General features: G+C 53.3%; 1 protein-coding gene across 7 annotated transcripts; it reads left to right on the plus strand.

Annotated features, from left to right (window-relative positions):
- Positions 1-174: 174 nt before the first annotated feature.
- Positions 175-21,731, plus strand: SCAMP4 (secretory carrier membrane protein 4). Of its 7 annotated transcripts, XM_027668304.1 has the most exons (10): positions 1,151-1,564; positions 5,160-5,253; positions 6,123-6,654; positions 6,790-6,860; positions 7,249-7,302; positions 9,503-9,631; positions 13,330-13,486; positions 16,286-16,387; positions 17,728-17,845; positions 18,821-21,731. In XM_027668304.1, the coding sequence occupies exons 5-10, from the start codon at positions 7,296-7,298 to the stop codon at positions 18,995-18,997; spliced, it is 690 nt and encodes a 229-aa protein (XP_027524105.1). In that variant the 5' UTR covers positions 1,151-1,564; positions 5,160-5,253; positions 6,123-6,654; positions 6,790-6,860; positions 7,249-7,295; the 3' UTR covers positions 18,998-21,731. The 7 variants fall into 7 exon arrangements, with proteins under 7 accessions (XP_027524103.1, XP_027524101.1, XP_027524105.1 ...); XM_027668301.1 differs by lacking the exon at positions 6,123-6,654; XM_027668305.1 differs by lacking the exons at positions 1,151-1,564; positions 6,123-6,654 and adding an exon at positions 4,482-5,043.
- Positions 21,732-22,134: the final 403 nt, after the last annotated feature.

Here is a 22,134-nt window from a genome sequence, read left to right on the forward strand (position 1 = left end):
GTCGGTCGCGGTACCTCGCACAGTTCTGTCCCTCGCGGCCGCCGTAGGACTCCCCCGCCCCTCCCGCCCGCCCTGCCCTTCACATGACAGCGGGCGGGGTGGTGCCGCGATGCACTCTGGGAGTTGTAGTCCGGGGCGCGGGGAGCGCAGCGGGGGCGGCCATTGATGGGACTCCGTTTCCCAGAGCGCCCCGCGGCGGCCCCGGGGGGAGCGGGAGCGGGCGATCCGTGAGGTGGGACCGGGGGCGCCGGGCCGGGCAGCGGGGGCTGAGGGGGAGCCGAGGGTCCTAGAGGGGGAGCTGGGGAGGGGGGATCAGCAGGTGGCCTCGGAGGAGGGATGGCGGGGGTCGGAGGGGAGAGAGCTGAGGGTCGTGGGGAGGGAGCCGAGGGTCGGGGCGGAGGCAGAGCTGGGGAGGTCGGGGGGAGCTGAGGGTCGGGGGCGGCCCGAGGAGGGCGAGCCGGGGGTCATGGAGGAGGATTTGGGGGTCGGGAGTGGGAGCGGGTATGGGAGGAGGGATGGGGGGTCGGAGGTGCGCGGCGGGGGTCGTTGGGGCGAGCCTGGCGTTAGGGAGGGTGAGCTGCGGGTCGTGGAGGAGGAGTTGGGCGGTCGAAGGGGGCCGGGGGAGGGAGAACTGGGAGTCGGGAGGGGGAGCCTGGGGGTCGGGGGGTGCCGGGGAAGGGGGATCGGGGGGTCAGGGGGGCAGCTTGAAGAGTCGGGGCGGAGGGAGCTGGGCGGGTCTGGGGGGAGCTGAGGGTCGAGGGTGGCCGGGGGAAGGGGAGCGGGAGCTGGGGGTCGTGAAGGAGGAGTTGGGGGCCGGGAGAGGGAGCTGGGGGTCTGGGGGGGGGAGCAGGTGGGAGCAGGTGGGCTCGGAGGAGTTGTGGGGGGAGCTGGGGGTCGGGGAGGGGGCGCGGGGGGTCCCAGGGGTATAACGGGGCCGGGATGTGGGGTGACAGTGCCTCGGGCCGGGGGGTAACGGGGGCAGCCCCGGGGGCAGCAGCGGTGGGGGGCGGCAGGGGAGGGGGTGAGCTCGGGGAGGTATCGGGGACAGGTCTGGGGGGACGGACGGGGCGTGTGTCGGGAGGAATCGGGGCCAGCCCGGGATCGGGGGCGGCCCCGGTGGGAGCCGCTATCGGGGGCAGCGGGAGGGGGTGGGGACAGGAGGCAGAGGGTGGAGAGGGGTCCTGTGCCCTGCAGGGTGAGACCCCCACCCCCAGAGGCTGCGAGCTCCATCCCCTCCGGAGGGGCATCGGGAATGTGCCTCCCACGGCTCCTTCCTGCCTTAGCCCTGGGAGCAGCCACCGGGACACGTCTGGAGGGCTCAGTGGGGACACAGGAGGGTCAGGGGACAGGGTGACACAGTCCAGCTGCTGCTGGGGAGGGTCGTGGTTCTCCAGGGACTGTGAGGGTGAAGCTCCCTGATGTGTGTGGTTTGGGTACTGGCTCCTTCAGGTGCTGCCGTGGATAGAGGCAGCACAGACATGTTGTGATTTTACTTCTCCCTCTCTGCTCTCAGGGTTTTGTGAGCTCAAGGAACTCTCGTGTGGAACCTGTGATGAGGAGAGCAGTGAGTTAGAAATGAGGCAATTAATGGATGGATTAATTTAGCTTTTCTGTGTTATTCTAGGCTAATTAGTGTTGTTACTGCTGTCTTTTTGAGGCCAGTCTGAGAGAGTGACAGGGGGGTGGAACAGGCCTGTGCCCTGAGCACAGATACTTCAGTGTTTCTGTGGGTTTTGTCTTCCCCTTGAGCCTTCTGAGGTTCTGACCCTGAGCAGCTGAGCTTCACTCCTGGACGTGTTCATACCAAAATTAACATTTGTCTGCTCTGGGTTTTGAATACCCAAATTAAGGCTCCTGCCCCATGTGCTGAGGCAGCAGGTACAGCTGTGTAAACAGGCTGGGGGGCACCTGGGGAATTGCTTCCAATCCTGCTGTCTCCCCAACTCCAGGGGTGGGGGAGAGGGGGCAGCAGAACCCCCTGTACAGCCAGGAGTCCCCCAGAGGCTCCCAGGACTCGGAGCTGATGTGGGAGTGGGATAACCCTGTAACTTCATTGTCCCCTGTGCCTTTTCTTGGGGCAGTGCTGCCATAAACAGGTTCCCTGTTCTCCCTGGCCATCCTGGGTGGCTTCTGGAGTTACTTTTGGGGCTGGTTGTGTCACTGCAGGGACTGTGTCCCACCCTGGCAGGGAGAGGAAGCACCACCAGCTACAAACTGTGTCAGCTCTGCAGAGTCCAGGATGGTAAAGCTGAACCAGCATTTTGGAGTGGCCTCTGCTGCCTCTGGGAAGTTCCTGATTAAAACTGGGTGTCTGAGTGAGACTCAAACCCAGCCTTTGGCCTTAAGGCCACTGCAGAGACACCACTTTCTCTTCAAATTCGACTGGAGAGACCACGAGCACTGAGTGCCACATCCAGCCATTCCTTGGACACTTCCAGGGATGGGGACTCCACCACCTCCCTGGGCAGCCCCTTCCAATGCCTGACCACCCTTTCCATGGAGAAATTTCTCCTGGCATCCAACCTGAACCTCCCCTATTGCAGCTTGACAAGCTTCCTCTTGTCCTGCCACTGGTTGTCTGGGAGAAGAGTCATCAAATCAAAATGAGAATACAGAAGCAGTACAGAAAATATCCTAAAGCAATGCCTCAGAAGCTGTGGGATTTTGCTGGATGGAAAGCTTGGGATGTGGGTCTAAGTTTGGCACCTGCAGGGATTGAGGGGATCCGGTGTCCTGTGAATCTGGTCTTGGGAACGTGCCCCAGGTCACCAGGTGGGTTTATGGCAAAGCAGGAATGAGATCAGCTCTCCCACCTCCCTGTGAGAACTTTTCTTTTTGTCTTGGCTTCCTTTAGTTCTCCTGCCACCTTTCCCTGGTTTTGGAGAAAAAAAGTAGTGAGAGATAACTAGAACTTTTAAAACTATTTGAGGTGGGCAAAATACAGAAGGGGCCTAAAGAGCTGCACACACAGTAGCAGGACTGCAGGGGATACTGAGTCAGTTTGCTGATGATACTAAATTGGGAGGAGCTGTTCAGTGCATTTAAGGCAGAGAGACCCTGACAAGTGTGAGGGCTGGGCAGTCCCCAGCCCTGGGGTGTTTAACGAGGGCAGGTCCTGGATCCTCTCCCTGGGACAGGGCCGCCCTGGATGCAGGGACAGACTGGGGAATGAGAGGCTGGAGGGAAGGGCCCTGGGGGTCCTGGTCAGTGGCCAGTTGGATCTGAGTCAGCAGAGTGTCCTGGCAGCCCAAAGGGCCACCCTGTCCTGGGGGGTATCAGGCCCAGCATCGCCGGCCGGGCCAGGGAGGGGATTGTCCCACCCTGCTCTGACCTGGGGCGGCCTCACCTCGAGTCCTGGGGGCTGTTCAGGGGCCACAGTGTCAGAGGGATCTGAAGCTGTTGGAGAGTGTCCAAAGGAGAGACACAGAGAGGGGGAAGGGTCTGGAGGGGAAGGGTCTGAGGAGCAGCTGAGGGCACTCGGCTGGTTCAGCTGGAGCAGAGGAGACTGAGGGGAGACTCCTCGGGGGCTGCAGCTCCTGCCCAGGGGAGGCAGAGGGGCAGGGACTGAGCTCTGCTCTGGGACCAGGGACAGGAGCCAGGGAAGGGCTGGAGCTGTGCCAGGGGGGTTGGGATGGATCTCAGGGAAAGGTTCTTCCCCCACAGGGTGCTGGGGCACTGCCCAGGCTCCCCAGGGCAGTGGGCACGGCCCCAAGGCTGCCAGAGCTCCAGGAGCGTTTGGACAATGCTGTGAGGGACAGGGTGGGATTGTTGGGGTGTCTGTGCAGGGCCAGGGGTTGGATTGGATGATCCCTGTGGGTCCCTTCCAGCTCAGGATATTCTGGGATTCTGTAATAGTCAAAATTTTCCCTAATCTGAGGTGGTGAAACATTTCACAAAGGAGTCACAGTCAAAGGACTCGCGTTGTTCTCTGCCTGGACAAACAGCCCTGCTTGCGTTCGTGTCTTGAGTTGGGAGGGAAATGGTGTCCCTTGAACTGACACTGGGCATTTTGTCTGTGAGATCCTGGTGAAGAAAAGCTCCAACTGTCTCCAGTGGACTCCTGAGTCATGTGCATTGGACTGTAAACTTTGGAGTTATTCATTGACCACGGATGAACACACTGGAAAAAGGAAGTTCACTTCACACCGTGGTTTCCTTGGGGGCTGTGGGATTTTCCTCCCTCCACAAGCGGTGGGTTATAGAAGAAAATATCTCTGCAGCGGATTGCAGGGTGTTGGATTTTGTCTATTCCAAATTAAACTGGAAATGTTCTGGTGAATAGAGAGCTGATTTATATATTGAGAGAGACTATTTCAAGGGCGTGTGGTGACAGGACAAGGGAGAGTGGCTTCAAACTGAGAGTAGGTTTGGATTAGGTATTGGGAAGAAATTCTTCCCAGTGAGGCTGGGGGGGCCCTGGCACAGGAGAAGCTGTGGCTGCCCCTGGATCCCTGGAAGTGTCCAAGGCCAAGTTGTACAGGGCTTGGAGCAACCTGGGCTAGTGGAAGGTGTCCCTGCCCATGGCAGGGGGTGGGACTGGATGAGCTTTAAGGTCCCTTCCATCCTAAACCGTTCCATGATTTTAAGTGTTGTTATCTTGCCCAAGTCCACGTGTGGTTGGATAATACCTGTTTATGTACCTGGTTTTGCTGTAATGGGATCTTGCAGCTGGAGCCTGGCTTGAGGATGTTTAGGCTGCACAGTGAAACTTTCCCTCTAAAGGAGTTTTAGCCACTGACCATCCAGGCTGAGCCCTGTCATCACTTATGAGACACAAAATGGTTCCCTGGCTGTGCAGAGGCCTGTTATCCCCAGGCCCTGGAGCTAAGGGTTTGCAGGAATCCTGCCCAAATTAAGTGGTGAGCTGGGAAATAGCAACTCCTGTGCAAGTGTATCCCTGAGCTCTGAACAGAAACACCAGTGGGTTGGATTCTGGAGTTCAGGTTTGTTCCCACAGAAGGTTTGGGCTCATCCATGGGGGAAGCTCTCTTTCCTTTTGCTGGGAGCTGGGATGGAGTCTCAGTGCAGCTGAACGAGTGGAAGGTCAACACATCTCAGGAACTGATTATCCAGTGTCAAACTTGGTTGTATGTGCTTGTCCTTGCGGAAGGAAATATCCTTCATGCTGTTTTGTGGGTCCAAACCATGTCTTTCTGTAGGGAAATTAGTTGTCCCAGGAACTTCTGTGCCATTACTCGTGGAAGCAAAGGTGGCTGAAGAGGGGAATGTCCAGAAGTTTCTGTCATAGCTTCTGTAAGTGATAATCCCAGAATATCCTGAGTTGGAAGGGACCCACAGGGATCATCAAATCCAACTCCTGGCCCTGCACAGGACACCCCAGTTTCGTGTTCTTTGTCTTCAAAGCACCAAAGGCTGAGGCTTGTTAGGAGAGGAGCAGGGGGATGAGCACAGCTGGGTGAAGTGAGAAGGGAGTGCACCAGAAGGTGCTTTCTCTGGGGTTTTTATCTATTTATTTGAGCTAAAGCCACTCACTGCAGTCTCCTTGAGACAGAAGGGCGCAGGAGAACCACTGCTGGGCCACGGGGGCACCACCAAGCCAGGAATGTGTCTCTCAGTCTGTCCTCCTGATCCCTTTTCCAGTGGGCAGACTGGTGCCTCCCACCTCTCTGTAGGACACTGGCACTGAAGTGTAGGGGCTAAATAATCCTCTTCTGAAGAAGGACCTTGCTTGTTGGCTCATTTTTTGGTGAAAGATCCCTTTCTCTTCGTGTGTCACCATAACTGGTGTTCCACGTGTCATTTGTTTTTCCCCCAAAATTTACAGATCTCAACCAGGAGCAGCTGCACAAGAGTGGGGTGAAGCTTTAATTGTTTTCTTAACTGTCTTCACATTTTATCTTCTGGTCAAAAAATGTAAAAATGCAAAGCAAAAGGGTCCCACTTCTAAACCATGAGTTCCAAGACACTGTCAGACCCTGGGTGCTGTTGGTGCTGTGGGACAGCCCGGAGTCTTTGGCTGGGACAGGGATCCCTGAGCTGTCCTGTCCACACTCTGGGGCTTTCTATGGACTGGTCTGGGAAAATAACATGTTCTCTGTGTAGATATAGTTAAGCTTGTACATAACTGCTTCTCTGCACACGAGAACAATCTGCCTGTGCAGGTCCTGGTTCTTCTCCCAGTGCCATTGTCTCCAAGGGCTGGGCTGGAGGAGCTCAGTTTGAAAGGAAAGCAAATGCAACCCCAACAAAACAATTGTGCCAGTGTAAACTCTGCAGCCTCCAGACCTTCCCAGGGCACACAGGAGGACAGCAGGGAGGTGCAGCAAAGGGAAACGAGCTGCTGGAAATCCCGAGGGATTTGGATCCGGCACGGCCGTTCTGGCCCCGGAGCTGTGGCTGCTGTCAGTGCTGGCTGTGTTTTTAGGGGCAGTTTTTGGAGTGCCTTCATTGCTGGTGCTCCTGTCAGACCCCACAGCGCTGGTTTGGGGGGTTGGTTTGTTCTGAGCTCCCATCCTGGAGTCGGCAGGTGGGGACACAACGTGTTCCATCCTTAAGGAAGAAGGGGTGGAATGAGAGCTCGGCACAGACCTCTCTGTGCCTTTCATCCTGTGGGATCAGCTCTGCCAAAATCAGCAACACAGCTGGTGCTGGGTAAACTTCCCAGGATTTGCTTCTGCCAGACTTACAGTGGAGGTAACAGGAAGAATGAACCTGTGTTTTGGGAAGGGTTGTGCAGAATGATTAAAACACTGAGGGGTGTTGGGTTTGGTGCCAGCTGAATATTGTTTTTGTTTTGCCCAGCTAACAGGGATTATCTGTTTGTTCCAGGAGTTGGGAAGGAGCACAGAGAGCCAGGAACCAACACATCATCTCAACACCTAAATGAAGCTTTAAGTCTGGTGAGCTCACAAATGTCTCTTCTGTGTTGGAGCTCTGCTGGGTCCCACCCTGCCCTGTGTGGAAGGTGCAGATGTTCTGGCAGGGGCTCCCTGAGCATCCTCAGCCTCTGCCAGGGGCTGCCAAGAGCACATTTGTTGGCTGCTGGATAAGACAAACCTTGCAAGTGGCTGCCAGAGGGGCTGCCAGAGCTTTCTGTGAGCAAGGAGAAATCAGGATCCCTTCTCTGATGTTCCAAACTTCCTGCTTTGGGGGATTGGAGATGAGTGGTTTGTGGTGGGAACCCTGGGCTCTCTGTCACACACTGTGCTGGAAATCCTCCCAGTTCCAGCAGCTTCTCTGGGTGCTGGCTGCTGCCACGTGCTGACCTGGTTTTTCTCTCTCCAACAGATCTGTTGCTCTTTCTGAAACCTCCCCAGGGAACACTCCCAACAGAAATGGCAGGTAAGAGCACTTCCAGTATGGCAAAGGAGGGAGGGTTGTTTCAAAAAGCATTGTCCATTGTGCTGTGGTGGCTGTGACACGTCAGGAACGTGACCTGTGTCCCTTCCCAAGATATTGGTGCTCCCTAAAGCTCTTCAGCTGCTTCTCTTGCCTGGGGCAGGTTCACTTTCCTGCTGTGTCCTCTGGGGATCTGTCACCTGAGGTCACTGCTCGAGTGCTAAAGGCTCAGGTGAGACTTGCTTGAAAAGTTTCAGGAGGATGGAATTTGTTCTCCAAAAAATCCCTGGGAATAATCCCTTCCTTGCAGAGGCTTTGCACAGCACTCCCAGCTGTGCTATTGGTGTTGGTCCATCTGAATTTTACTTGTAGTGAAAGCAGCAACAAAATTCTAGCTTTTTTAAGGTAGGAGGAAGTCTGGAACTTTCCTGCAGCTGCTGCTCCTTGGGGCTGCAGTTTGGTTTCTGAGAGCACAGGGTGTTGATCCCAGCCTTGATGGCAGAGCTGCAGCACTCCAAGCTCTGCAGTCAGCCATGAAAGGGGATGTTTTAATTCCATTTCTTTTGTCTGATCTCAGAAGTAACCCAGAGCAGTTGGAAACCACAGGGTCTCTGGATGGGAGGAGCAGAGAAGAGGTGGAATCCCCATCTCTGTGTACCTAGCAAACAATTTGGGGCATTTTATGAGCTTCAGAAATGACAAACTGCAGTGGCTGGTTGGTTTTGGCCCCACCATCTGCATTAGAAACTGGCAGCAGCTCTGCTGCCCACGACAGAAAATGGGAGGGAGCAGAACCACAGGAACAATCTGCAGCTTCAGCTGTTGAAGAGGGACAGAACAAAAGTTTCCTCATCCCTCAAAAAAAACCCCAAAGATTATTAGAGAACCCTGTGTTTGATTAATCTTGGTCTCACTGACTTCCCTAGAGACCTGCCTGCTCAGCTTTAGGAGCTGTGCCCCCTGCTTTCCCTTGGTCCAGCCTTGTGAAGTCCCTTTCCAGGCTGCAGGGACACCCTGTGCAGGAGAAAACCCGTTAGGTGTTTACAGCAAACAAAAAATCAGTGCCAAGGAGTCCAAATTCCTGTGGACTTGGACAGCATCTGGTGGGGTTTGTTCATCCATGTGCTGGGGGCAGCAGCAGGGGTTAACCAGTAACTCCAGCCAGCTTAGGGGGCACCTGAATCAACCTAAAATGGGTTTGGGGGAGGAGGGGCAGAGGAATTAATGTTTGTTTTCATGAGGAAAAGTCAAACTGGGCTGGTGACTGCAGACATTATTCCATAGTTGCTTCTGATGTGCCCCCAGTGGGAGTTCTCCTCACCAGATTTTCTGTGTGAAAATATGCATGAGGGGAAGGCTCTTCCTTCCTAAAGCCTGGCTTAAGCTTTAGGCTCTTCCCTGCCGACCTTCAAACGGAGCTCAGGAGCTGCTCCTGCAGATTGTCTTCTCCCATGGAGATAATGGGAAGAGAAGGAACTCTTGTGCTGACAGTTCTTGTTCAGACATTTCCTCTCATCTCCTGTGCCATTTGGAGGTTTTCCCGGGACATTCCTCATCTCTTCCTCTGGTTGTTTTTAATTCTGTTTACTGGGGCTGAAGGAGACGAGAGACAATTAGTCACAATGCCCTGGAAGCAAACTTTAATCAGCTCTGCAAGGCAAGAGCAAACATTCCCAAACATGCAGGAACATCCAGGCACACACAGACAAATCTGGGAGCTGACAGCAGCTTCAGTGCAGAGGATTTGGGCATTTAATTACTTGATTTTAAAACATAATTTCTTCCCAAGGTAGGGTTTTCTTCACCACAGTGCCTTTGGCAGCACTTGCTGATTTATTGTCTTTGAATGCAAAGCTTTTTCTTTTTTTTTTTTTTTTAATTTACCTTTTTTTTTTTGCCTCCTGGGATTTACCCTTGCAGGAAAAAAATTGAACATATCCTTTTTTTATTGAAAATCATGAGTCTTTTTAAAAAAACCTATCCCTGACATAGAATCATGGAATCCCAGAACAGTTTGGGTTGGAAGGGACCTTAAAATTCATTCAGTTTTTTCTGAGGAACCTCATCCTGGCAAGTTTTTTGTCTTGCAGCACCTTTTGTGTAAAGGCATTAAATCCACGTGATGCTTATTAGGTTGTTTCCTATTCCCCTCTCTCAGCCTTGCATGTCCCAAAATAAATGTCACCTGTGTTCTGTGTTGCAGAAAAGGTGAACAACTTCCCCCCACTCCCCAAGTTCATCCCCCTGAAACCCTGTTTCTACCAGAATTTCGCCGATGAAATTCCCATCGACCACCAGTTCCTGGTGAAGAGAATCTACCACGTCTGGATCTGTAAGTTCAGCGAGAAACCTGTGCTGGGGAAAGGTGTATGTGGGATAAAACCCCCAGAGATCCCAGTGGCTGGTGTGCTTTGAAGTTTTGACTGTAATTAGTTGGTGAGGAGCAAGGATTCCTCTTAGGATACTGTAATATAACTTGAATACTGTGATATAACTTCATGCCTAAACTTTGAGCTGCTGTGCCTTGAATCTTTGAAGAGTCTTGAAAGAGTATCAGTGCTAGAAGAGCCTGTTTGGAGATTTGAAGAGGGAAAAGGCAGAATACATTTGATGTCTTTATTAATATCAAATGATCATGGAATCATGGAATGGTTTGGGTTGGAAGGGACCTTAAAGCTCATCCCATCCCACCCCCTGCCATGGGCAGGGACACCTTCCACCAGTCCTTTGATCCAACCTGCCCTTGGACACTTCCAGGGATGGGGCAGCCACAGCTGCTCTGGGCAACCTGTGCCAGGGCCTCCCCACCCTCACAGCCAACAATTCCTTCCCAATATCCCATCTATCCCTGCCCTCTGGCAGTGGGAAGCCATTCCCCCTGTCCTGTCCCTCCAGGCCCTTGTCCAAAGTCCCTCTCCAGCCTTTTTTAACTCTCCAAATTATCCACCTGAAGGAAATCCCCAGTTCCCCTAAAGTGAGACGAACGGGAGAATTTTAGGCAAGAAAATCAACGTGGCCCCTTTGCTGCTCCCTGGCTCCCAAACTCACTCTGGGAAGGCTCAGGCTTCCCCTTGTGCCATCCACAGATCTCCCTTCCCAGTGGATGCAGTGTCTTCTAGCCACGTGCTGGCTCTGCCTTAGCTCTCAACAGCCCCCTGGGCATTCCCCATCCTGCTGGAGCAGGGAGCTGATCCTGTTTCCATCCCAGCTGATATTCCATGGGAACAGAGCTCCTGGCTCTGGGCTCCTGTTCTCTGCCTCAGCCATTCAAAAAACTGGGAATAAAAATTGACCATTCTTCTCCAAGGAATGGAATCGGTGTGGCAGGCCTAGGAAACCACAGGGAATGCTTTGGGAGATTAAAAAAACCTCTTTGCCTTGCTTATCTTTTTTCCCCCAAATGCTTGTTCATCCTCTTTTCACCCTCCTCGCCCAAGGAAAGCTCGTTTTCTGCCAGCCCTGCACTCGGTGGTGTGGCTTTTATTCCAGATGCATGGGGTGTGTGTAGGAGAGGGATTTCTGTGCATAAATAATGGCATAATCCGTGGCTCCATTGTTCTGTGGTTATGTGGAGCTGCTGCAATGAGCTCTGTAATTCTCTTGCCTGAAGAAGCTGCTTGTCCCTCCAGACTCACTGGGCCGATGCTGCGGCTCTAAAGCCTCTTTTGTCCTCCCCTGTCCCCGAACAAAGAGCCCCTCAGTGGAGTTAATGGCAGGCTGGAAGGGTGCCAGGGATTTGGGCACGGCCAGGAGACCTCCATCTGCACCAGGAGTTTCACATTTCCATCTGCAGCGTCGGGGTCTCCCCAATTTGGTTTTTTTTTTGGCCGGAGATGGGGGGAGGGACACGCACAGGGAAGGTGGTAAACGAGGAAAAAAAAGGCCAGTTTTATAAAGCAGCAGCACAAAAGTCGTTGCTGGGAGAGTGAGGGCTCGTTATTTTAATTGGATGTGAGCGTTTGGTTGAGGTGGAGGGGGTTTGGGGAAGCCTGGACCAGAGCTCCCACTGCTGGAGAACAAACTCCAACCTGAGGCACTGGGAGAGCATTAAAACTTTACTGAAGTAAACTAAAAGTTCCTTAAAACTTTATAGGTGCTCTTGGCTTGGTGGTGTTGGTTTGTTTTTTAAATTATGTAACTTTTGAAGAATAAATTACTTCTGAAAATAAGAAGTAGAAGTGCAGCTAATTGCTGTATAAATGAAATTCCATAGAATCCCAAATTGGTTTGAGTTGGGAGGGATCTTTAAGCTCATTCAGTTCCACCCCCTGCCCTGGGCAGGGACACCTTCCACTATCCCAGGTTGTTCCAAGTCCCATCCAGCCTGGCCTTGGACACTTCCGGGGTTGGGGAGTTAAACTCGTATTTAAGCCTGTTAGTTTAAATACCTAAAATTAATTAATTTAAATAAATAATGTTCTTTCTTCCCCCCAGTATTAAACCACATCCAAACCAGGGTGTATAAAACCTTGTTGGCCACTGAGAGGAATTTCTCTTTGCAGTAAGCAATGTTTAATTTTAGCTCTCAGGCCCTGTGTGAGGCAGAAGCAGCAGCTGAGTTCAGGTGCTTTCCTTTCCACACTGCATTCTCCTCGCTGGGCTGTCGGTGTTATCTGATGACCATAAAACCTTGTAGCTGTTTTAGGACCCCCCAGGCTGTGTGAAGAGGAGGAAAGGGAGGAGCCAGAAGGAGCAGGCCAGTGACGTGCAGATGAGCTGCAGAGCCACAGCGTGTAGTGGAACAAGGAGCAGGCAGGACAGGTGAAGAGAAATTCAGGGATTTAATTTTGCCCAGAGAGCTGAGGCCAAGGTCCAAAGTGTCACTGTCAGCTCATCACCAGCTGTGCTGGAGGGTCTTTGCTGTTTGGACCCTCCATCTTCTCCTTCCTCTGTGCTCATTTATACAGGTTTTTAGAAGTTACCCCCTGTTTTCCAAAGCAGGAGCTTGTAGTTGGGCTGAGGCTCTCCTGGACACTGGCAGAGCCTGGGGGGCTGCAGGGAGGAAAGCAGGGAGCCCCTGGCATGGGGCTGAGCCCAGCCTGCCAAAGCTGGGTGGGGAGCAGCCCCCTTTTCCAGGGATGTGAGCTCCAGGGAAAGGGGGAGCAGCATCACTTCATGCACAGCTACTCAGTACAGCACTGCTGTGCTCTGGGGGCCTTTGTCAACTGTTCCTTTTTATCCAAGTGACAGGAACAGGGATGTGAAAAGGCCTTTAAGGCACCTCCATGGTCCCATATTCTCAGCCTGATTGGAGTTTGCTTATCCCCTCACTCAAGGCAGCACTTCCAAGGCCTCAGGCTGACTTCCAGGATTCCTCTGAGGCCCAGGGAAGCAGAGGCAGAGCCTGCAAGGCACTGAGCTGGCTCTGAAGCGGCTCCCGAGGCAGCCCCAGCGAGCAGAGTCACTCAGTGGGGGTTCACCCCTCTCCTCTCACAAAGGGGGTTTGCTACAAATGGAAATTGGACCTTGCTCCCAAGCCATAATAATACTGACCTGAGTCTTGTACTGGTTGCACTGGTTGCTGCTGTCTCTCCATCCTTTGGCAGGTCCCAAAAGAGGTCCCTCATCCCTGTGCTGCAGGATCCCCCCAGAGCTGGATGTGCTCCAGAGTCACACGGGAACCTGGGACTCGCTCTGAGCTGCTGCATTGCTGGGCCTGAGCTTCCCACTGCCCCAGGGGCCCTTCCCATTAGAGCACAGGGGGTTTCATAGAATCCTGGGATACCCTGAGCTGGAAGGGACCCACAGGGATCATCAATTCCAGCTCCTGCCCTGCCCAGGACACCCCAACAGTCCCACCCTGTCCCTCAGAGCATTGTCCAAACGCTCCTGGAGCTCTGGCAGCCTTGGGGCCGTGCCCACTGCCCTGGGGAGCCTGGGCAGTGCCCCAGCACCCTGTGGGGGAAGAACCTTTCCCTGAGATCCATCCCAACCCCCCTGGCACAGCTCCAGCAGTTGTTTTTCATTTCCTTTCTTTGCGAAGTCGTGAAGCCGCCCCACCCCACGCTCTGTCCTCTGCCCTCTCCCCAGTTTACTGCATCACCCTGGCAGTGAACATCGTTGCCTGCCTGGCCTGGTGGATCGGGGGAGGCTACGGGGTCAACTTTGGCCTGGCCATCCTGTGGCTGCTCCTCTTCAGCCCCTGTGGCTACGTCTGCTGGTTCCGACCTGCCTACAAAGCCTTCCGGTGAGTAGGAGCCCTCGAGGGCTTCTCTTCCAGTTCCCTCTGGGAGAGGCCTGTGTGGTTACTGGGAAGTGCTCCTGGAGAGATCTCTGTGTCTGGGATACAGATTTTTATTTTTTTTTCTTATTTACTTTCAAAATGAAGAAGAATGTGGTTACTTTCTGTAGGACTGAGGGTCACCTGCCTGGGGCTGGAGGTGAGCAGCCACTCCCATGAGGGTGAAATTCATGTTTTACTTAAATATCTCAAGCTTAGCTGCACCCTCATCTCAGTACAGCATTAAAATAAATACTAATTTGGTAGAGCTTCATTGAGGCTTATTTTGATGGAAGACTATTAACTTATTAGTTTTTGAGAACTCTTGTGGTTTCTTGAGCAGCTCGAGAGCTTGGCTGCTTTGCTTTTTAGATAAAAGCAGTTCCCTGGAGCCAGTCCTTCTGCAACTCCACAAATATTTAAAGCCATCCTACATTTTCACTTTAATTAATAATCATTTGCATTTGCTCATGCTTGCTGTGGACAGGAGGCATCACTCAGACATTAATGTGTAATGCCTGGCAGAGCTGTGAGGGGCCTGAGCAGCTTCCAGCCTGACACAGGGACAGGAGGGACCTGCCTGGTGTCACCACCACCCCCAGTCAGGGGTTTGCACCCTGAAGGTGAAGCTCTTTCTGGTGGAATGCTCTGGATTTTGATTATTCACCAGGTTCTGTGATGAGCTGGTTTGGGTAACAGCAAAAGCAGCTGATGGAAATGGGAGGTGGCAGGTGGGTCCTGTCTGTTTGGCACATCATAAATTAGTTGTTTAAATGCTCTTCTGGGTTTGTGTGCCAGCAGCACTGGGCAGTGCTTGAATCACCAGTGACTCCATCTACAGGGGAGGGTTATTTCTGGTGGAAAAGGAAGTTCTAAATGACCTGAAAACCCCAGCTCTGAGCTTTTGCCCTCTGGGGCTGGGCTTTGTCCCCATCCCGAGCTCAGAAGCCCAAGGGCCTCCTCTCGAAGAGGAATTTCCATTCTGAAGTCTGGGAAAAATTACTCCTCCCCACTGCCCTCCCCTGTGCTCCACAAGGGCTGTTTCTAATTATTCCTTTAATGTTGTTTGTACGTGTTTATGCAACTGAACACTGGAAGGTCCCCGAGGTTACTCTGTGCACAGTTAAATAAGGAATCACCCCTGGGACAGAGTGGGGAGCCCAGGGATCATCCACTGGGAATCAGCTGGGGAGGAGGCCTGGAAATCACTGCAGTGCTGGTGTGGGATCACAGCTAGTGATTCCAGAGGCCAGGGCAGCCCCCCGTGCTCTGGAGGAGGCCTCCCTTCAGTGCTGGCATCCTGTCCTGCACGGCTGCTGCCCTAAAACCCTCGTCATCCCAGCACATCCCAGATTGAATTAACTGCAGAGCCCTGGCACAGGGCTGGAGCCAATCTGCACCAGAAAGCTGGATGAGGAATCACCTTTTCTCTGTATCCTCACTAATTCCTGCAGATCCTTTCAACTGAAGACTCCTCCAGCCCCTTCAGGTTGGAGTTGCAAGAGTCTTGTTTGAAGGCTCAGCCTCGAGCCTAATCCCTGTTAATTGGATTCTGACAGGCACCACTGTGAGCAGACCCTGTTTAAAGTATTTCTTTCACATGGCTGTGCTCTGAGGTGGTATTTGAAGGGCAGGACTGGGAGGATGGTCAAGGATGACAAAACTCCCACAGCATCTCCGTGGCCACCATTTGGAAGCTGACAGATGCCTGGACCAGCACGGATCTGGCTGGAGGCTTTTCCACATGTCTCAGACCAGCCAGGATCCAGAGCTTGGGGTCCCACTTCCTTAGGTATCAGGGGCTAGAATTATGACACTAACAAACATAAATATAATAAAAATAATTGAAATAATAAGCATTTAAACACTGTCAGGGTTTAAGCAGGAGCTGGCAGTGGCTGGAGCTCCTTTGCACCAGGCTGCCTCATAATCAACTGCTTTGTGTAAATCTGTTGTACAAAATCATTGGCACTTTGAGTTCCTGAGAGGATAGGAACCATTTGTATAATTAAAAATGGTGGTTTGGGGAGTTCTAGATGTGCCTGACGTGGCTGGTTTAGCTGGATGGAGATGTCCTGTGGCAGAGCCCAGACCTGGGCAGGGCTGTGCTGTGCTCCCATGACAGAGACCTTGAGTGCACCTGCTCAGCCTCTTGCTGGGGTCATTTTCATGCTAATTATTGTACCTGCATAAATTCCAGGACCTCACCTGTACATCCTGAGGATGGGGAGCCCGCAGAGATGGGAATTGTGCCTCTGCTGTCAGGGCACCAACCACCTCCCTCGTGGCTGTTTTCCCTCCTAGTGTGTCCCTGTGCTGGATTATTAACTGTGGGCGTGTGAACACGATGACAGGCAGGCACTGGGACATTCCCAGCTGGAATTCTCATGCTCAGGGATCCCTTTCAGTGTGTGGACAAGCTCTGCCTGCCAGTGGCAGGTCCCCGTGTGCCTCCTTGCCAGTGGCTGAGCTGGTGGGCAGTGTCAGGCTGGGCTGATGTTTGCTCAGAGAATGTACAGGAGACTTGTGTCTCTCCATGTGTGTCACCACAGTGCAGTTACTGGGGTAGAGCAATTCAGGAGCCGGGTTATGGGGAGGGAATAGGTGCTGCTGAGCCATGGAGCCGTGTGCTCTCCCTGCCTGGGGCAGAGGAGGAGCCTCCCAAGCACAGGGATCTCTCCGGAGACACCACGTTGGGGGGTCAGACACCAGTGTGAAGGAGCACAAGGTGCCAGTGCCCCCCTGACCCCCTGTGTCCCTCTGCAGGTCAGACAGCTCCTTTAACTTCATGGCCTTTTTCTTCATCTTCGGGGCACAGTTCGTCCTGACGGTCCTGCAGGCGATCGGCTTCTCCGGATGGGGCGCGTGGTAAGTGGGATGCTCTGACAGCAAACACTCAGCCTGGGGCTGTTCCCCCTTCTTTTTTGAGAAGCTGGTGGGAGTCTGTACAGGGTGGAGTGGGAGAAGCTTTCAGTTTTCCCTTGTGCACAGTTATATCTGCCCTCGGGGTGCAGATATATTGAGGTTTCTTCGCTGTGGTGGCAGAAGTCAAGGCCAGGTTGGACGGGACTTGGAGCAACCTGGTCTGGTGCCAGGTGTCCCTGCCCACGGCAGGGCATGGGACTGGATCTTTAAGGTCCCTCCCAACCCAAACCATCCTGGGATTCTGTGATCTTCACCTGCTTGTTCTTTCTAGCACCTTCCCTCAATGCCCATTTCTTTCACCATTTAACCAGGCTCAGCCTTGCCCTCAGTGTTGGCAGTGCCCGGTGAGCAGGGTGGGATGACTCACTGTTGGCCTGTGGAGAAGTATTGTGAGAGTTCTCCGAAGATAAATGGGAGTGTGTTGGTGTCTGTCCCTGGTTATGTTATAATTGTTTCACTGAATCCCAGAATTTGCTGAGCTGGAAGGGACCCTCAAGGATCATCAGTCCCACCCTCAGCCCTGCACAGGCCCATCCCCAGGAGTCACACCATGGGCCTGAGAGGATCATCCAAACACTCCTTGAGCTCTGGCAGCCTTGGTGCATTTGTTTGGCATTTTAACTTCCTGTAGAAAGGACAAGTCATGCAAAGGCCCAGCACACCCTGGAACACTTTGCTGTCATAGCTGTGGTGCCCTACCTGGTTATTGCCATCCAAGGAATGGAGGTGGAGTGTAAATCAGAGGACCCTGGTGTTCCCTGATGCCAGTTCTGATCTCTGGGTGCATAACCAAAAGCACCTTGGGAACAGACCTTCTCTCCCCAAACTCCATGCAGCTGGCTGCCCCTTAAAGCTCTGAGGCTGGATTAGCAAGGGGTGCTGGCCTTGTTAAGAGTTAAGAGCTTGGGGAAATACCTGCTTTTCATTCTGTCCATTTTCCTCATTGCTCTTTTCATTTTCAAGAGCTTTAAAGCTGCCTTGTAACTTCTGGGCTATGAAGCCCAGAATCCCAGAATGGTTTGGGTTGGAAGGGGCCTTAGAGCTCATCTCATCCCACCCCCTGCCACAGGCAGGGACACCTTCCACCTTCCACTGCCCCAGGTTGCTCCTTTGATCCAGCCTGGCCTTGCACACTTCCAGGGGTGGGGCAGCCACAGCTTCTCTGGGAAACCTCTGCCAGGGCCTCCCCACCCTTATAAGAGAGCAGACAGTTTCTCTGGTAACAAGGACACTTTAAAAAGGGAGTTCTAATGACACTGCCTCTGTCTCTGTGTCTCCTGCAGTGGGTGGTTGGCAGCCATCACCTTCTTCAGCACCAGCGTCGCCGCCGCCGTGTTCATGCTGTTCCCTGCCATCATGTTCACCCTGTCGGCCGTGGCCATGCTCATCTGCATCCTAAGGGTGGGTTCTTCCTGGGGGAGGTGTCCCTGCCCACGGCAGGGGGGTGGAATGGGATGGGCTTTACAGTCCCTCCCGGCCCAAACCATCCTGGGATTCTGTGGCTCTTCGGATCTGTCTCTGATTTGGGTTATCTGCCTTTTGTGTCGTGACCTCAGCAGCCACCACTGCTTTGAAAGGCTGTTCAGTGCAGTCAGCTGGTGTCTCTTAAAGTTCCCAGGAGACAAATCCAGACAGCACAAGACAGCTCAGGCTGGGCATTGTCACCGTGTCGTGTGGTGATGTCACTTTACGTCCCTCAGCACAAGCTTCATGTGAAGCAACTTGAAGCTGTGTGAAATGGGGAGGTTTATATTGGATATTAGGAACACTTTTTTTCATGGAAAAGGTTGTAAAGCACTGGCACAGGCTGCCCAGGGCAGTGGTGGAGTCACCATCTCTGGAGGTGTTCAGACAACGTGTGGATGTGGCCCCTGGGGACATGGTGTGGTGTTGGTGTGGGGTTCATGGTTGGACTTGGTGATCTTAAAGGTCTTTTCCAACCTTAATGATTCCTTAATTTCCCCCTGCAGTGGGGACTGGGTGGCAGGGTGGGAAGTGGTCCTCTGCAGAAAGAAGGATTTGGAGGTAGGACTGGCTGGAGAGCTTTGGCAGATGGAAGAGAAGGGGAGAAGACAGAAGCCCTGTGGAAGCAGCTGTGTCAGTGTTGGAGAGGTTTCAGCCCTCTGGCTGCCTTGCTGGAGGATCCCTCACCTCAGTCTTGGGCATGCAGCTGAAATAGTATTAACACCAAGTCTGGTGTTGATACTATTTATTTCCACCTCTGTTCACTCTATTACTGCATTTTTAGTGCTTTTGTTCCTCAGAAATCCAGCTCTTGACAGAGAGAGGAACAAATCCTCGATCCAGGTGGCTGCAGCTCTGCAGAGCTGAGGGCTCCTGGTGGTGACTCCTCCTGTTCTCCCTTCCATCCATCAGGTGCATAAAATCTACCGAGGGGGTGGTGGAAGCTTCCAGAAGGCTCAGGACGAGTGGAACAGCGGCGCCTGGAGGAACCCCCCCAGCAGGGAGGCCCAGTACAGCAATTTTTCTGGGAACAGCCTGCCAGAGTATCCCACAGTGCCCAACTACCCCCCAGGAAACCAATGGCCTTAAGCAGCAGCAGCTGCAAACTGCCTGGATTCTCTCCTTTTTGGTCTTTTAATTCTTGTTATTGGAAAAGATCATTTGCATTCCCTCCCCCAGGCACCCCAGTCACCTTTTTGGGACCTTTTTGGTTCTTGTCTCCTGGTCCCTGTGGAAGATCCTGTCAGCCCTTCCCACCTCCACTGCACGGCCGTGGCACAAAGCTTTTTGTTTGCCTTGAGCTACCAGTATTTGCCTCGTTGCAGACTGAGGAACAAACCCTTCAACAACTGCCCTTCCTCGAGGGAATCCTCTCCTGACCATCCCTGAAAAAGGCTCAGCTTCCCCCAAAGGCAACACTAACCACAGCTGCTCCTGCTCAGCTTCCCTGGAATGCACAGCACCCCTCAGCAATCACAGCTTTAGTAGCAACTGGTGTTTACTGTCCTGGATGAATAATGTGGAATTTTTCACTCTAAGGGAAATGCAAGACTTAAATTATTTGGTACTAGTGATATGGAAGGGATCTGTGAAACCCCCGCCCTCCCCGCCGGGAACGGGAGCTGTGAAGGCCACGAGAGTCCTCCTTTGCCCGGCTCAGACTGCTGTGATGCTCCAAGTCCTGCCTTCCCTGCTGCCAAAGCTTTTTGCCGGATCTTTGTGCTTCAAAAGGTGCAGATTCATCTCATGAGGTTGGTGGTTGCTCACTGGAATCCCGAACCGGAGCCGGCCCTGGGGATGTGCCCCCCGTGCAGGGCTCAGCACGAGAGCTCCCCACCACGGACCTTCCAGCCAGGCCTTGTGCAGCCCCAGGAAATGCCCCACCAGACACACCTTGTCCTGTTGGGGCTCCCTTTCCCTGGGCTCCCTTTCCCTGGGCTCCCTTTCCCTGGGCTCCCAGCCAGAGCTGGATGGAGGATAACGCTGGATCTCAGTGCTGGGCCCCCAGAGCGGTTTGGAAGCGGTTCTGTTACAATGAATGGTTTCATTCTGCCTTCTGCTGATGGGCTTGGACTCCAAACATTACAGGGGGGCTGGGAGGACCAGGGAGGGCTCATCAGTGTGAGCTGGGCAGTCCTGGTCTGCAGCACTTCCCAGGAGAGGGAGGTTCCTGCCTTTCTCCAAGGATCAGCTGGATGAAGCTGTTGAGAGGGATTGTTTTCCCTGGCCTCTGCCTCATCATTCATCTCCATTCTGTGCCTGCACATCAGGGCTCCTGGAGCCTGAGCCATCCAATTCCCTGTGTCCTGTCCTGATCCAGGCAGCAAAGGCTGCGGTTTCCTCTTCCCCCTCAAAACCTGCTGTGATGTTTTTTCAAACCTGTCCAAACTGGGAGGTCAGTCCCCAATATTTTTATAGAGAGTGAGTGTCCCAAGCCTTTGGCTCTCAAATTTTTGGCCAATGATCCAGAGTGCTCCATGTGGGGGATCTGGGAGGGGTTGGGCACCCCAGAGCCTCTGCCCTGGCAGGCTGTCAGTGGGGTCACTCCAAAGCCACACTGAGCAGCTGGAGATCAGAACTGGCTCCTGGAAAAGGGACAGGGAGGTTGTCCTAGCTAGGTGGAATAGATTTGCAAGTGATCTTTTGAATATTTTCTCTACATGTGCCTTATCTAACGGAATCATAGTTCATGGAGGAGAATCCCCTTCCCCTCATCCCTGCGGAATTCCCCATTAACTCGTCCCGTGTCACTGTAAATAATGAGGGAAGCACAGCCTGGAGTCTGCATGACCCATGTTTCCAGGGCCAAACTGGAGGGCAGAGCCTCCCTGAATTTCAGTTTACAAGCAGCACTGACCCCCCCCTGCAGGACCAGGCTCTGGGACACGGAACGTGCTCCCAACACCGGGGGTTCTTCCTGGCGAGTGTGGGATGTGCTTGGGAGCACGAGTGCTTGGAGCCTCCTTACCAGAACACATTGTGAAGCTTTTTAGGTGCCTTTGTCTTGTGTCAAGTGTAATTTTAAGTGTTCTTTGTCGCTTGCCATCGGAGTGATACAAGAACTGCCTGGCGTTGACTCCCTGGAAATACGATGGATGCACTGCGGGGTGAGGGGGACTGATGGGCTTGAAGGTGGCATTGGCCACCCTTGGGTGCCCCATGTCATGGCTCTCCTGCCCCTTGGTCCTGCCTCTCAGCCTTTTGCCAAAATTCTTCAAAACCCATTGGTTTTCTGCCGTTTTTTAGCGCGTCAGGTCAGAGGTTCCGAGGGAGCCAAGAGGAGAAGCGTTGCTGGGGACTCCACATCCCGCCCCTCGCTGGGTTCCATGGATAATCTGGGGGGATGTGTTTAAGCTCCCACCCCCAGCCACACTGACAGTGCTTGGAGCAAGGGGAGGGGATGCTTGGGAGCTGAAATGGCCGCAGCTGGACACCAAAACCACCCCCCATTAGCTCCGTGACCCCCCAGGTGGGATCTGCCACCTCATCCTCCTCCCTCCTCCTCGCTGCCACAAACCGTAATTCCAGAAAGTCGACCCCCCCCCACGCTGCCTGAACAACTTATTTTGTGGCGCTTTTTTTTTGTTTGTTTTTTTTTGTTGTTTTTTTGGACTCCTCTGTATGTTTTTAAATGTTTACATTAGAGTTCTAAGAGTTCTTAACCCCACCGGGCCGGGCCTGGCTCCTGCCCCGGGCGGGTCTCACGTGGCCGTGTCCGTGTGCGATGTCTCGTGTCACCCGTGGAGCTCTGGGTTCTGTTTGTGTTTTTCTCCTGATCACAAGACAATAAATGCTCATCCTGTGCTTGATGAGGAGAACTGGCCGCATCGGGGAAGTGTCTGTTCCTAGGTAACCAGAGTTATCTGGCACAGGGAAATGGCAAAATCTCTCCTTTTCCTCCCAAAGTCTCCCACTGCGTGTTGTTTTTAGGGGAGAGAGCACCTTGATGGATGAGGCCCATCCTCTGTGCTGGGCACTGCTGGGAGTGGTTGTGCTCTTAGAGAAAAGGTCCCACCAGCTTCTACCAAAGCTGCTGCCCATTATTCTCATTTTCTGGTGAGAACAGGGAGCAGAGGTGGGTGGTGGGGAGAAAGTCCCATCTCCCAAGCGCTGGGGTTGAGTTTTTCCTGCCCCCTCCACAGTCCTGGTGTTTGTCTTCCCCAGTGTATTGCCCCAGAGGAGACTCTTATCCCTGGAGTAAATGGGCTGTTGGACAGTGAAGGTGA

This window comes from Corapipo altera, unplaced genomic scaffold (assembly GCF_003945725.1).
Source record: "Corapipo altera isolate COAL_440 unplaced genomic scaffold, ASM394572v1 138, whole genome shotgun sequence".
Taxonomy (NCBI): domain Eukaryota; kingdom Metazoa; phylum Chordata; class Aves; order Passeriformes; family Pipridae; genus Corapipo; species Corapipo altera.